General features: G+C 36.1%; 1 protein-coding gene across 3 annotated transcripts in view; it reads left to right on the top strand.

The window, feature by feature from the left end:
* Positions 1 to 17,216, top strand: part of Cntnap5 (contactin associated protein family member 5) — a 936,592-nt gene that overhangs the window by 764,273 nt on the left and 155,103 nt on the right. For all 3 annotated transcript variants that reach the window (XM_048329504.1, XM_048329503.1, XM_048329502.1), the window contains exon 17: positions 6,506 to 6,724. In XM_048329504.1, coding sequence (XP_048185461.1) covers positions 6,506 to 6,724 — 219 coding nt within the window. The remainder of the gene's footprint in view (positions 1 to 6,505; positions 6,725 to 17,216) is intronic.

Here is a 17,216-nt window from a genome sequence, read left to right as displayed (position 1 = left end):
GCTTATATCCAGTAGTAAATATAATTTGAAATGAAATAAAAACAATATAAGCATCAATGGGGGAATTTTCTTCCATTGAACATTTTGTATATACTCATACTAATAAAACATATTTTAAAAAGTACCAAAAAAAGAAAACAAAATACAGCAGTTAATTAATTTATTTTTATGAGAAAGGACACCAACAAATTGTTATATTTCAGCAATAATGATATTAAAATTTCTGTTCTTAAGTCTCTATTTCTGCAAATGTGTCAGTGAAGTCATCAAATTGATTTCCTGTACATTTTTACGTTTAAAAGAGAATCTAAATCAAGTTTGTGTAAGTCTCTATCACATCAACAAACAGTTTAGTGTTTGTTTTGCACCCATGACAGCATATAGAAAAAGAAAGAGAAGAACTTCTTCATTGATAGTTCTAACCTCCACTAACTCCAGTTATTTAAACTAATAATGGCAAGAAGCTCTTTTTGCTGTGGTATGAAATAAAATCCTTATACCTAACTTGACCAGGATATACAGTGCAAGTTTGAGTGCCAAACATTTTAGAATATAGGTATGATAATCTCAATGCAAGTTGAATAAAAATCAGGCCCTGTGGCCTTTTGACTCATTAAAGCCATGGCAAATGCCATAGTATATTATCACAAGATAATGAGTGATGATCTAATGTTAATTACATATCAATGTCCAATTTGTTTGTGCTTTGTATTACTGTAGTTTGCCCTTTGGGTCATGAAAAAATGTGTTTAAATATGCAGATTGGTTTAAATTTACAAAAGAAAAACTGTAGATGTAACAGTTTGTCATATACTAGGCTTGCCAATATTGCTTTTCTGAACAAGATTTTATATAAAAATATTAAAATGTGCAAGAATTTAGTCTGAGGATATATCTCAGTGGTAGAGAATCTGCATATGATGACCAAGACCCTTGAGTTTATCACAGCAATCCCCAAATATGTAAAAAATGTTATAAGTTCATAAGTTTATTAGTTATTACAATTATTTTCCTTATTTATAAGAGGAAAGGCCCAAATAGAGAAAAAGAAAACTTACATCGGTTAGTTACAGCTAATGTCACACTACACATTGTAGACAGATGGGATTTTTACTCTAAAGAGCTCAGAGCAAGAAAACGCTATAGGCCTGCTAGCTTGGAAAGGGCCCTTCAACAGATGAAGTGCCTCTGTATAGATTTACTTCCCATCCCCAAGGAATAGAGGACATTTCTCTATGGCTATTCAAACAGTAGCTCCAAGATTAGTCCACTCAGGTTGTTGGACAGTGAAAAACAGGTTTCCATGAAAATTTCAGTCCATTTCTTCTAGCTCACTTCCAATCACAGCATTTGAATCTTGTCACCTTGGGATTCAGAGTGAAAAGGAAGACATTTCACTCTGTTCTCAAGTTTTAGTGAATATATTGCTGAAAATATTTGGAAAAGAATTACCTTTTATGGCAATAACTTCAGGTAGAAACAGGTGGTGAGGCGTACAGTAGGAGATGACATCTGACATTAAAGAAAGAACCTAGATTGCAGAGTCAACAATGTGGGATATCCCAATTTCTGCTCCTCCAAATAATTATTTACCTTATACATGTAATATCTATTTATCTATCACATGGTTTGTGATGCTTAGGAAAAAATAAAATCCTCAACCTAACTGGCAGACAGAAGCCTGGGAATTCCCTGGTATTGAGTTTCATGAATGAGTGAGTGCAGGAGAGTGGGGTGTGTCTTTGTTTCATTTCTGGTTGTATTCAGGAACCAAAAAAAGAAAAGAATCTTCAGTCTCTCCTCTTTGTCTCTGTCTCTGTCTCTGTCTCTGTCTCTATCTCTGTCTCTGTCTCTGTCTCTGTCTCTGTCTCTCTCTCTCTCTCTCTCTCTCTCTGCACTGAATTTTGAATGCCCTCTTTTGACTAAATCTAGCTATATCTCCACAGAGTACAAATCCTTCTTTCCTTGCTGCTTTGGTTGTCCTTCTGATATGATAATTATCTGCAAGTGTGGCCAGGGAGGGGGAAAGTGCAGATTATACCAGGGCTACCCATAAACCTGGGAGTGGGGCTGGCTCTGCCTCAAGCAGAATGGAAGAATAAAGAACAAGTCATTTTCCATCAGCATCATTGGATCTTGAAGCACCTGTCTGTATTGAAATATGGAATGTATACAAAATGCCAGAAAACATATGAGTAAATGGCTATTTCATCTTGGATCTGTAATACCAGTGCTGTTTTTGACTTAACGTAGACTATATTAGAATAATTTTCTCGAAATAATTTTGTATTTTTTTTCATTTTTATTTATAGCCCTGGATTCTTCCTAGTCATTATTTCCAATGGGCTCTGAAATCCATATCAAAATTTATTAAAATCTTGCTCAGCTTCTTAGTGGGAAAAAGTCTTATTCATATGTGAATATATATTTAGACAGATTTAGATTATATATGTTCAAGTAATGATAAGAACATTACCAAATGTGTTGCTACTTTGAAGATTATATACTGAAAATATGGTAAAAATTAATAGTACTGTTAATTTTCACTGAATTGTTGAGTGATTATTGCCATTAGACATGTACTGAATTTTTTATATCATCCATTCTGTTTTCAAACAATTCTACCTTTAATCATCATTCCACTGGGCTGTGATCCTCATTGCTTCACTTGCTGCTTGCAGGGGTTATGCACTGAGCCAGCGTCGTGTGCACTGGGATAGTCAGAATAAAGGATTCTATCTGACATCTCTGTTCTTCGATCAGCCCCTGTCACTACTGTGAAAACTGCCTCAAGAATCAAGAATGTTAGGACTTGTGAGAACATAAGTTTATTTCTCCCTATGCCAGAAGCTTAGAACATTCAGGAAGTCACTATAATTTTGTACAGAATTGTTTTGTGAAAGCAAGAATTAGTTCACATTAGATTTTCAGAGTCTGTGGATCCAAAAAAAATATTTTATTCAATTCATAATTCTCATTTCACAGACAAGGTTGTGGAAGTTTAGACAGGATAATTGGCTACAATAAAGGCAACCTCTTTAATGCACAAAATGAACCTTGAGAATACCCTTATGTTTGACTTAGTTTTAGTTGAGGACACAGGAACAAAGTGAAGTATGACCCCACCTTTATGGGGCACAAGAATGAATACAGAGAGCAGCAGTGTTGTATAGGTACTAAGAGGGAAGTGTCAAAAACATGCTGGTCAGGAAGAATATCATATAGGAAATGACATGTCCTCTCCTCCTAGCATTTTTAAATGTCCAATTACAGCATTTATACAGTTTATCCTCAGTCATCTCAAAAGTGAATTGTCTGAATTCTCAGTGTCTATCATGGGGCCAGGCATGACAAACAAACAAACAAAAATATTTTATTCAAAATTAAGGTAATGCCTTTGGGTTTCTCTGGAGCCATACAGTGTAAATCATGAGAAAAGGTGTCAATCATAGATGAAGGCAAAGTTCACAAGAGAGCTAATGCTGGGACAGCATCTTCATATCACATGGGCTTAATATACACCAGTGAGACTTGGCTGATGTTTGCCTCAAGACTGAACACCACGTGCATCATTTATTCACTCATGAATTTTTCATTTAGATATGCCAGGCATCTTTATTACATACTGTAGCTTTGTCAGCTTTGGAAACCCTTCAGGCTTCAAGGTCAGAGACTTCCTCATTAGAAGAATAGGCTCCAATGCCCAACGTATGATACTGTAACCTCTCTGTACGTCAGTTTGATAATAAAAATTTGAGAAAAAAAAATTTAAAAAAAAATTAAAAAAAAAAATTAAAAAAAAAAAGAAGAATAGGCTAAAAATGAGTTCTGGAAATATATTTTCCAAATTCAAATTATGTCTTCCCTCCTTACAAGAGTAAGTTGCTACATGCACCTCAGTTCCTTTAAAACAATATTTATCATATGAAGTGGTGAGAATCAGTCAATAAAAGCATGAAAACTTCTTGGCATACTGTTTTGCTCAAGGTAAAGGCTAAAAGATAATATTGTGTTTCATTGATTCTTCTTCTTTTCCAGGAGGAATGGTAGATTATTAATAATTACTTAAATGAAGACAAATGACTATATCTTTACTGTATTTATACTTGTCCTCTCTTTTTTAATACTGGGGATCAAACCCAGGACATTGCACTTTGCCACATCACAGGCCAAATAACAAGTTTTAAAAAAGATTTTCAAATGAAATTCATACCTTTGTATAAAACCATAAAACAAATAAGAAAAATGGTAAAATTGTATTTCATAAGTACACTATAACAATCTATTCATTAAGAAAATTTTAGATTGGTGAGAGCTTTCTGGAGAGTCGGTCTATAATAAATGTTGACAAATCTACAGTTTGCAGACTGCTTGGGGAGACAGCCAGTAAGCAAATAGTTATGGAACCGGGAGCTACGTGGTGAAGTACAGCTAGGCATAGATAGGAAGCCAAAGTTCGAGGTAGAATAGGGGCTGACCTAGCAGAGAAGCAGTCTACCAGAAAAAAAAAAAAATGTGCTGTCTGGGTTGAACTTAATATCTGCAAGATTATCTTTTTCAGGAAGGTTTTAGCAAAACTTTTAACATCCTGGCCCCAAATACTCTGTGCTCTGTAGAGAGCAATAACTGTTGTCTCACAGTGATTAGTGAATTTGGAGATGGGTAGAGCTAGCAAAGAGCACTAGTTCCTGAGGTCAACCTTCATTCTTAATTTGTCCTTTAATTAACATTCAATCTGTTCCTTTTTAAAAAAATCTATTTAAAGATGTTTATTATCTTTAGTATTTTTATTATCTTTATACAATGGAGTTGCCATTCACCAAAGCAGTTTATGAATATAGTGCATCTTGATCAATGTCACCCTTTTTTTTTAACCCACCCCTCCTTTCCACCTCTTTAACTAAGTATCTTAATTTTAGGTTACATTTAGAAATTATTGTTGTTTGTAAAAGCACTTTATATGTACAATACACCATGACCTTTGTCATCACTTCATCATCTATAACCCCCCTCGACCCACCCCTTCCCTCATAGTTCTCAATTCTGTGGTACATACAATGATTTAGCCCCGAATTTTCTCCCTTGACCTTCTTCATTTCTTTACCCTTCTCCTCTTGGTATTACCCTATCCTCTTGCAAGTACTAATTTCCTGATATGTATTTTCTTAGGCTTTGACTTAAGCTATGCTATGATCTTGCAATTCCATTCTTGCTCATTTATCCAATAGAGCACAAACAAAGGCCACACTAAAGCTATCAGCACAATCATGTTCAGCGCAACATTAATTGCTATAGCAAAGATATGGAATCAGCCCAAATGCCGCTCAATGATTAAATGGATTGAGAAAATGTGATATATACATATATATAATCCATCAAAAAGAATGATATTTTACCATTCCTAAGGAAATGGAAATACTTAGAAAAAATTATATTAATCAAAGTAGGCCAAACCCAGAGAAACATGGGCCGCCTAGTTTCCCTTATTTGCAGTAGCTACAATGTGCCTATAAATCTACAGGTAAATACACTGGGTGGTAAGCAATGGGTTACAAATGAATTAACTAAAGTGTAATACACGCTATGGGGAGTGCAAATAGTGTAATTCTTTATAAAGACTAAGTCAAAGCCCTTTCTTTCAATTCCATTTCTTTCATTTCATGACTTTTTAAGCTAAAACCAATATATCCAGAAGGGAAATTGTGTGATTCAGTAATAAATACAATACTCATCACTTATGAGCCCTACTCTGTACCAGGAACAACTCTACAAACTTCTCCTCATCAACATATGAACAGACAGGCACCACTGGCTCATGCCTGTAATCATAGCTACTTGGGAGCCTGAGATCTGAGGACTGAGTTTCAAAGATAGCCCCGTCAGTAAAGTCTTTGAGACTCGTTTCCAGTAAAATACTCAAGAAAAAGCCGCAGGTGATGCTGTGGCTCAAGAGATAGAGTCCTAATCTTGAGCACAAGAAGCTTAGGGACAGACACCAGGACCAGAGTTCTATCCCAAGGACTGGAAAAAATAAAACTAAAAACAAAAACAAGAAAGGCTGGCGTGTGTGTGTGTGTGTGTGTGTGTGTGTGTGTGTGTGTATCATTATATAAAAATACATATATATACACAGATATATGTGTACACACATATGTACATATACATACTTATATACATAGACAACTCACACACATGCAAATATATGTATATCATTAGCATTTGGTAGTTGTTACTAATTATTATTTTGAGACAAAATCTTACTTTGTAAAACAGGCTAGCCTCAAACCCAGAATCTTCCTACTTTAGCCTCCCAAGTGCTGGAATTACCAACATGCCTATCTTGATGGTCAGTACTATTAATGATGAGTTCAGTACTTCAGAAATCAGTAGTACTTCATTCAGTCCTCAGTATTTTCTACATTGAGAATGACTAACCCCACTTGGAACTTTCTTGTTCCTGTCACACATCTTTTTTCCATCTTCTTATTTTTCTTTTTCATTTCAGCTCCTTCTGAGATTATGTTTGCCATAGATGTTGGGAATGGCCCTGTAGAACTCATCGTCCAGTCTCCTTCTCTTCTTAACGACAACCAATGGCACTACGTCCGGGCTGAGAGGAATCTCAAGGAAACCTCACTACAGGTAGACAGCCTTCCTCAGAGCACCAGGAAGACATCAGAGGAAGGCCGCTTCCAACTGCAGCTGAACAGCCAGTTGTTTGTAGGTAGGAGACATCATAAATCACCCTTTGGCTAAGTGCCATACAAGACCACTTGGTGACAAATTCTTTAGAATCCTATTACTTTAAAACTGGAAAATAATTAAAATTAGTCATTACTTATGATAGTACATTTTATTCTGTAATTTGCTCCTTTCTAGCTTCATTGGCCTTAACCATAAAATTCGGGGGCACTATTAAACATTTTGTATACTTCTCCTTATACATATTGAGGAAAGCCTTTTGTTTTTAACCATTATAATGAAAATCTATGCTTAGAGGAAGGATTCATCGATTTATGAAATTCTTATACCTTTGTGGGTGTAGACTTGTAGTTTATTGCCTTTCCTGGCTCTTTATAACTATTACTAATGATGCAATCAAATCACTAAGCAAAGCAAAATAAATTTCAATCCTCAGTTCTATGGTTAAGGGAAGTACTCTTTATTTGTACACTAGGGAGCTTTTCTGGTACATTCTTAAACAATTTTATTTAGGTAGCTGCTTCACACTTGCATAGAGTTAACCCTATTGATAAAGAGTTATCGCATGGTGCCCATTCCCTATGTTAGCTTGCTCTGCTCAACCACTACTAGTAGAAGGACTGGATGGATATCATTTTCTCAATCATTCCTTCCACCAGAGATTACAGAGCAGAGATCAAAGAACTTCCAGTTGGAAGTTCTCCTCCTCCTCCTCCTCCTCCTCTTCCTCTTCTACTTCCTCTTCTTCTTCCTCTTCTTCTTCTTCTTCTTCTTCTTCTTCTTCTTCTTCTTCTTCTTCTTCTTCTTCTTCTTCTTCCTCTTCTTCTTCTCCAATTTGTTATCTCCTCCCTCATTCCACCCCCCTCCCTTCTCCCTACCTTCCTCCCTCGCCATAAGTTGTACACTTGGTTTACACCATATGGTTTCATAAGTATTGCTATTGCATTGGTTTGTCTTTCTATTCTTTGTGTCTCAGTTTTTGTATTCCCTTTCCCTTGCCTAGTTCCAATACACATATTTGCAATATCCGGGGTACTAAAATTAGACACAGTGATCTTGTTGAATGATGGAAATGGGATAATTTGAGCAATGAATTCCTATTCAAGAAGCTCATGATAGGTGTGTGTGTGTGTGTGTGTGTGTGTGTGTGTGTGTGTGTGTGTGTGTGTGAAGGAGACAAAGTTTCAGCATGTTAGTCAAGATAATTGTGCTAATACAAGTTTAATCCTATAGCTACAATTGAGAAAAGAGAGTTTGATTAATGCATTGATGCTCTAAGGTGCAGAGCTCTTGCCTAGCTAGAACAAGGCCCAAAGTTAAAACTGTAAAGTCAACAAAAACAAAATTCTTGAAAATGAGTTGAGAAGGTCATAATACTATGAAATACAAGATAGATCTTAAAATGTTAGGAATATTGTGATACTTTAAAGTCATTCTTGTTTTACTAGTTGAAGTTTAACTTCAAATGCATAGAATAGGATTATACATAAGTGATAGGATTTTCTAATGCAGCCAGATTTAACTTTCTGTCTTCACTTTTATTTTTACCAACTCTGACACTACATAACTTTACTGCAAGCAATAAACTACCCTTCATATTCAATGGCAATTTCTTTTTTTCATTTAAATTTTATTATAAAGATGACATGCAGAGGGGTTGGTTACAGTTACATAAGTCAGGTAATGAGTACATTTCTTTTTTAACAGTGTCACCCCTGCCTTATTTTTTCTCATTTTTCTCCCTCTTGACCCTCCTCCCCCACAAGTTGTAAAGTTTATTTCCAACATAGTTCCTAGTGATCTCTGTTAAAATGATTCACCCTTTGTCCCGCCATTTATGTGATTCCTCTTCTCTTCCTCAAATCTAATAAACTTATATACAAGACAAGTAGAAATCGAAACTAGTGACAACAAGGAATAAACCAAAGGGAAAAAAGAAAGAAAAAATAAATGGCTACAAACAATGCACTTTTTAAGAAGAATCTCTTGTTTCCATTTCTTAGATTTCATTTTGATAAACATCATTTTATATGATCATATGCACATAGCTACTGAGCCATTTGTGGTCCTCTGTTAAGACCAGAGGTCTGATAGTGATTTATATAGTGCATATTTTCCATTTAAGTTTGAAATGTACAATCATTTTTAACGTTATGGCAATTGTTAGTCCTCATAACTCAGCTAATTTGAAACTAACAATTTTGCTAAGTAAGAGGAAAAATGGTGTTATATTCAGTAAATGTTTAAAAAACTAAAAAGAAATCTGTATGTCCTAGACATATTCTAGTTATTACAAGTGAGAGAAATTATGCAGCCTATGTTTCTTTGGGCCTGGCTTACTTTGGGTAATATAAATTTTTCCAATTCTTTCCATTTCCTTATGAATGGAGGAATGTCGCAATGGCTATTTCTTATTGGCTTCTTTTAAAGGATTTTTAAATCTGAGAAAAGTCACTAAAACTACATGTGCTTAAAGAAAAGAAAAAAAAGATGTAAAGATATCGTATTCCTTCATATGCAGATGGACCATACTCTGGCATTATTTGTTGTGTTAATGTGACTATAAGTCATTAGCACATTTTAAAAATTACAGACATTTTCTTAATTAACAATCTACACTATTAGTGTAGACATGATCTACTATTAAAATATATTTTTATTTTTATGTTACTCTTTTACTTCTATTTAAATGTTGTATTTTCTTTTCTGAGTAAATTTGCTGCTCCATCATATCTTGTATTGGTAGAATCAATTCAAGTATTGTGCAGTTTTCATAAATTATATTTTGTGCCAAAGTCTAATTTATGCTCAGACAAAATTTATGAATCTTTCTGGAAGAAGGGAGTACATAATATGGATTTTTTTACCCTCTCATACAAATTTCATTCAGTTATCCAATTTTCATATAGGCTGAATATCTGATCAACTCAGGGAGGCCAATGTTTTTTACTTCAGACATTTTTTTTTGTTAAATGTTTATTGTCAAACTGAGGTACAGAGAGGTTACACTTTCATAACTTAGGCATTGGATACATTTCTTGTACTGTTTGTTACCTCCTCCCTCATTCCCCCCTCCCCCTTTCCCTTTCTCCCCCATGAGTTGTTCAGTTCATTTAAGAGTTTTGCAAGTATTGCTTTTGTAGTCGTTTCTCTTTTTTTTACCATGTGTCTCTCGATTTTGGCATTCCCTTTCTATTTCCTAGTTCTAATACCAGTATACACGGTTTTCTTTTTTTTCTTCTTCAATTTTTTATTATCAAACTGATATACAGAGAGGTTACAGTTTCATACGTTAGGCATTGGATACATTTCTTGTACTGTTTGTTCCCCTATTCCTCATACCCCCCTTTCTCCTCCCCCTTTCCCTTCCCCCCCCAGGTGTTCAGTTCACTTACACCAAACAGTTTTGCAAGTATTGCTTTTGTAGTTGTTTGTCTTTTTTTTACCCTGTGTCTCTCAAATTTGGTATTCCCTTTCAATTTCCTACTTCCAATACCAGTATACACGGTTTCCAATATACTCAGATAAGATTACAGAGATAGTGTAGGTACAACCACAGATAGGTGATACAAGAACATCATCAATAATAGAAGCTACAGATACACATGGGACGTTGAAAGTAGTTACAACTGTGATAAAACAATTGTCTCCATAGCATGGAGTTCATTTCACTTAGCATCATCTTATGTGTTCATAAGGGTATAGCTATTGGGCCTTGTGATGCTCTGCTATGACTTGCCTAAACCTGTACTAATTATTCCCAATAAGGGAGACCATAGAGTCCATGTTTCTTTGGGTCTGGCTCACTTCACTTAGTATAATTGTTTCCAAGTCCTTCCATTTCCTTACAAATGGGACAATGTAATTCTTTCTGATAGAGGCATAAAATTCCATTGTGTATATGTACCACATTTTCCTGATCCACGGTTTTCAGTGTACTCAGATAAGATACACAGATAGTGTAGGTACAACCATAGGAAGGGGATACAAGAGGATCATCAATAATAGAAGCTATGGTTTCACATCGCATGTCACAGCAGAGGATCACAACAATCCAATAGCCCTTATGAACACATAAGATGATGCTAAGTGAAATGAATTCTATGTTATCGAAACTACTGTCATATCACTGTTGTAATTACTTTCAACTTCAGACATTTCAGTTAAGTTACTTCAGTTAAGTCCAGAAAGCTATTACAGTAGACCAATGGGTCTGGAGGTGATACATTGCTTGAACTGGGGTAAAAATATCTATTTCCAATACTAGGTGTTACGTTGGCTTTTTATAAATTCAGTCTTAAGACACTTGAAGAAGAAAGCATACTGTTGTTGGATGTCATTTTAGTCTGTTTGTTTCAATTTCCATGTTGAGTGTTCAGATATATACAATTTAGAAATGTCAGATAGCCAAAACACCACAAATTCCAACATTTCCATTTTGTGTAATGCAATAAACAAACAGAATTCTGCTTAGTTATAGCATCCCAAATGAAAAGTTTCATTCTCTCTGTCATTTTGGGATTTAGAGACAGTCGGTATTTGTGTTTGATAGGCATGAAAAACTATCCTTTTTTGACTGGAATAGACTGAGTATAGTGTTACTTAAAAATCAATTTAGATATTTCTGTCTACCTTTGGACACTGGAGAACCTTTCAATCAAAGCAGAGCATGATTCACTCTTGCAATCACCAGCCTGCTGCTATACTTATGAGAGCTTTCTGAGTATCAGACACAGCCTGCATATTATAAAACACAATAAGCCTTTTGGCACCACCCTTGTCATTGCAATGTCACCGATTGAAATGGCCATGCATGAGTCAATGTATGCTGGATTCCTGGTATCAATATTGTATCTCCAGACTGTTTTAGCACCAGTAGAGTGAGGGACGTTTGTAACCATGTCATTTTGCTGCTTGCATTTTGTTTAGCAGAGTAGGAGAGACTTCACAAAATTCATCTTTTAAAATGTGTGCTGTGTGTGTATGGCACTGGGACCATTTCTGCTGTGTTATTTCCTTATTTCCTATCCATGTGTTCATCGTTACAGAGTTTAGGCAAAACAAATCTCAAAGTCTACCACCCACTACTAGAAGTGTAAGTCTGTCTTGAAGTTGAAACGCTGATAGAAAATTAATAAGCTAAAGCTCCAGAATGAAAAGAAGCTCTGGAAACTGATTTTCCAAGACTTGAATATCTGGTACCTGCATGTAACTACTTGGAATGACAACTATTCTTCACCTTAGGCACATGTGTACCTAACAACAACAAAAAAATGTCTCCATCTTTCCAAATCAGACATGCCATTTTTTCCATATAAGCTATAATTATAGAGTGGAACTTGTATGAAAAAATAAGTCTCTAAGTTTTATTTTATGACCTATTTTCTTATTTTTATGCACCCATTTTTCCTCCAAGATGAATTACTGTTTGTGTCACAACAAACCTATAAGGTATTCCAATCTTAAAATCCCCAAGTAGAGCTGTGTAGCAGTTTGATAAATCATAAAATTTAAAGAGTTACTCCTCATGTTAGTCTAGTTATTGACTAATGAAAAATTCTTATTTTTATTTTCATGGAAAACATGTGAAACTTAAAGATATCAATTGTGAGGCCTTGAGCTTTGTGTTCATATGATTTTTGTACTGCAGAATTTCATAACCTCATGGTCTGGAATGTGAGTTAATCATAGAGTGGGAGATGTCAATGTCTCTTGAAAGTGTTACATCTCTTTGATACTTGTGAACCCCTCCTGAGGAAGGCTGACCTGACACAGGCCCGAGAAATTTTTATGTAAGAAGAATTACTGTGTTCAGTGCAGAGAAGGAGATGATAATGTGGAAAGGCTGGGTGCTGGTGGCTCATACCTATAATCCTAGGTACTCAAGAGGCTAAGATATGGGACAATTTGAAGCAAACCCAGGCAGAAAAAAACCTCAATGAGACTCTTATCTCCTATTAAGCACCAAAAAGAACCAAAAACAAAAACAGAAATAGCACCCAGACCTTGAGTTTAAGCCACAGGACCTGTACATAAATAGATGGATAGATAGATAGATAGATAGATAGATAGATAGATAGATAGATAGATAGATAGATGCATTGCTTGACAGTTGTGGCTCATGCTGTAATCCCAGGTCCCCAGGAGGTTGAGTTCTGAAGATCACAGGTTGAAGCCAGCTCAGACAGGAGAGATTGTGACCAGCAAAAGCCAGAAGAGGAAGTGTAGCTCAAGTGGTAGATTAGCAACCTTGAACAAGAAACTACAAAAGGACAATGCCCAGGTATTGAACCTTGAGTTAAGCCTCCGTACCACCACTTACACACACACACACACACACACACACACACACACACACACACACACACACACATTGAAAAATCACCTTTCATCATGTTTATCTCCCCATAGTGATGGCATATAATACTAGTATTTATGCCAATTGCAAACAGAAGAAATTTTTATCTTTTAAAATTATTATATATATCAGCTGAATTACCAAAAACTCATTGATTAAAACTAGAGTATAAAAAAACAGAAAAACAACTACAAAAGCAATACTTGCAAAACTGTTTGGTGTAAGTGAACTGAACACCTCATGGGGGGAAAGAGAAAGGGGGAGAGGGGTATGAGGGACGAGGTAACAAACAGTACAAGTAATGTATCCAATGCCTATTGTATGAAACTGTAACCTCTCTGTACATCAGTTTGATAATAAAAATTTGAAAAAATAAAAACAGAAATGGCCAAAAAAAACTAAAGTATATATTTTTCTTGAAAAATATTAATATATGACGTTAATACCTGCTGTAGTAATTACATAGGGGAAATTGTTAAGTAGATGTTAAGAAGAGACTTCCAAGAGCTAACAAGCAGGTCACTTGAGAGTTTTCGTTAGTTGCCACCTACAATGTCACACAACAGTCACTCAATAAATGCTTCTCCCTCATAACCAGGAAGCTGAAATGTTGGTCTCATATATGTAGATGATAAAGTAGGGGTGATAGAGTTGGGAATGATGAGTAGAGAACAGAATGGAGAGAGGTTAGGCAATAAGGACAAAAATGACAATAAAGAGAAATATGAGTATTAATATTCTACAGCATAAGATGACTGTCTTTACAAACAATGTATTACATGTTTCCATATTAGCTAGAAAAGATAAATTTACCTGTTCCAACATAAAGAAATGATATTTCTTGATGCTAATGACATTGACCATTACACTTTTTTACACACATCAAAATAATATTATTTACAAAATATGTGTGTGTGTGTGTGTGAGAGAGAGAGAGAGAGACAGACAGACAGACAGATAGACAAAGAGACAGAGGGAGAGAGGAAGGGAGAGAGATTTTGAGCATCAATTAAAACATTTTAAGTTTCTCTTCAGTTAAAACATGATAAACAATCAACTGGTTCCTCATCAGTTTTTCTTCCGAAATAACATTGAGCCCCAAAACTCTGATTTCTATAGCTTGAAAGTGTTGTAATTTTGTTTTTTATATTCAGAGATACGAATGGTTATAAATTTATTTGTCCCAAAAGAAATTTCTTGCTTGGTTTGATTTTTATTTTGGGCCAAAAAGTCATTATGAATCCTACCTACTTTTGTAAAGAAGTGTGCTTGCTATGGCTTTATTTTTTATACAGGCCAGGGAAAAAGAGCTTGAGAGTTAAATTTAATGTTAGAATGAATAATTCAGCTCTTCTAGCACATACAATTATCCACATTTATAACTCAGAAGAAAAAGTTAGAATACCACCATTTGTAGCAAGGTAAGATACGTTCTAACTGTAAAAAAAAAAAAAAAAAAAAAAAAAAAGCTCAAATCAGATTTCTTTCTTTCTTTTCTTTTCTTTTCTTTTTCTTTTTTTTTTTTTTTTTTTTTTTTTGGCCAGTTTGGGCTTTGGGCTCAGGGCCTAAGCACTGTCCCTGGCTTCTTCCCGCTCAAGGCTAGCACTCTGCCACCTGAGCCACAGCGCCCCTTCTGGCCGTTTTCCATATATGTGGTGCTGGGGAATCGAACCGAGAGCTTCATGTGTAGGAGGCAAGCACTCTTGCCACTAGGCCATATTCCCAGCCCCAGATTTATTTCTGGAAAAATAGAAAAAATAAAAATATCCCACCCTCAAGCATTCAAGAATCCAATACAAAGTACCAGAAAGAGGTGAAAAGTCATTTTGTCCTTTCCAAAGCCGAGGGCATTGAGATAATGTGGTAGAGACGTGTCTCACAACTTCAGGATGGCAGAGAGGAAACCCAGCTAGGCATGCTGATGACACACATTTTTCCGGAACTTCCTGAGCCTGTTCCCATGTTTATGTCTTTGGCTTTAGGCTGATATCTCAAATAGGAAGAGTAAGGAAACCTTACAGAAGAGTAACAGGTGGCAAGATGCTGTCAGCCTATAAAGTACTATTGGCAAATTTACTTTCTGATCCTGGCAGAAGGAGAACTAGGACTCAAAGCTACCACAACAGGAAAGATGTTTTGGCAGGAGTATAAGATGGATGATCCATGGTTTAATCCAGCTTCTGGCTTTGTTTTTCATGACTCAAACTAAAGAGAAAACAGAAGATCACAATTCAGGTCTCGATCATTATGGGCAGCAGCTCAGCAACTTGAGATAGATCCTAAGACATAATACCCAGTGACTTATCAAGGAAGAGCTGTGGGTCCAGGGCTGGAATGACTGTGGGTGAATACTTTTCTTCTGTCTTCCATTTCAGGACTGACTGAGCTGCAGAGGAGCTCTTAACCAAGCCATGTCCTTCTGAAGTTCTCTACACCTGGTGACAGCTGAAGCCAGGGTAGATAAACCTGCCATGGTGGCCCAAATAGAACCGGATCTCTCATGAGTTATTGTTCTTCCAGTGGCCCAGTTGGACAGATTATGCTTCTGTCAGACCTATACAGCAGTCAGCACTGTCACTTGCTCATTTTTACTGACTTCTGCCTTTCACAGGTATTGATCCCAGGAAACTATTAAGAATTGTTCCAGTTCCTTGGGTCATGTGAGCTGGCATACACCTGTAATATTACCCACATAGGAAGTGGCAGTGACAAATGCATTATTCAAGGCTAATCTGAGGTGAAAGTTAATATGATTCCACCTCCAAAAATTAGCTTGCTTAGGTAACCAACCCCTCTGTACATCACCTTTACAATAAAACAAAATAAAATTTAAAAAGTTCCAACTGTGATAATATGTACCTCTAATCCCAGCTAGATAGGAAGTAGATGTAGGAGGATTATGCACTGAGACTTGCTTTGAAAAATAATCTAAATCATAAAGAGCTGGAAGCATGCCTCAAGGTGTGGAGCATTAAGCTCAAGAATTTGAGTTCAAAGCCCAGTTATGCCAGAAAAAAAATCTTAAGTCTTTAACTTCATATCAGCGACTACTTAGTAGAAAATAAGCCTAAGAAAATTTTTGTGCACTGTAAACACAAACACAAACACACACACTTTAAAAATGATAATTCTGTGTGTGTGTGTGTGTGTGTGTGTGTGTGTGTGTGTGTGTGTGTGTGTACATCATAGGGCTTGAAATCAGGACCTGGGCAAAGACCCTGAGCTTTTTTGCTTAAAGCTTGTGTTCTACTACTTTGAGCCACAGTTCCACTTATGGCTGTTTGGTGTTTACTAGAAGATAAGCGTTTAGCAGAGTTTCTTGCCAGGCTAGTTTTGAAATCCAATCCTAAACCCTCATCCTCCTGAGTAGCTAGGACTACATGCATGAGCCATTGTATTGGATTAATGATATTAACTTTTTTCTTCTTTTGCCAATCCTGGGGCTTGAACTCAGCACCTGGGCACTCTCCCTGAGCTTCTTTTGTTCAAGGCTAGTCCTCTGCCACTTGAGCCACAGCACCACTTTCAGCTTTTTCTGTTTATGGGGTATTGAGGAATCAAATCCCAGGGCTTCATCTATGCTAAGCAAGCACTCTACCACTAAACCAAATTCCCAGCCAATAATATTAATTTAAGTGAAATTTATCTTTCACTTTCAATAGCTATCCACAAAATAATTTCTCATCCTATCTTGACAAAATATTTTTAAAGATGATAGATTTTTTAATTGCAAGTCTGCAATACTTCATTACCTTCTGAAGATCCTATCCCTCAAATTTGAATAATATTCATGATTTATATGAGCTCTTTCCTTTCAGATGAGTCTATACTGATACACACACACACACATACACATGCATGAATACACACACACACACACACACACACACATGCCCCATGAGAACTCTTACCACTTCTCATTACAATGACCTGATTATTGACTCTCTCTCCTATAATGGTTACACTAATTTATCTCTACAGCCTCTGTGCATAGTTCATGTTCACTGACACATTTCACATTGGATAACTATCTAAGGAGTTCATGAAGGTTAATGAACTCAATGTTTCACGCACTGGCCATTCTACTACCAGCACTGTGGTCAGTCATTTGCCTTCTCAGCCTCAGCTATTCCATCTGCTCTCTGGGCTTAGTCAG

The sequence above is a fragment of the Perognathus longimembris genome, chromosome 20, assembly GCF_023159225.1.
Source record: "Perognathus longimembris pacificus isolate PPM17 chromosome 20, ASM2315922v1, whole genome shotgun sequence".
In the NCBI taxonomy this organism is placed as follows: domain Eukaryota; kingdom Metazoa; phylum Chordata; class Mammalia; order Rodentia; family Heteromyidae; genus Perognathus; species Perognathus longimembris.
The sequence above is the reverse complement of the archived record's forward strand: the minus strand, read 5'-3'. Positions and strand labels throughout refer to the sequence as shown.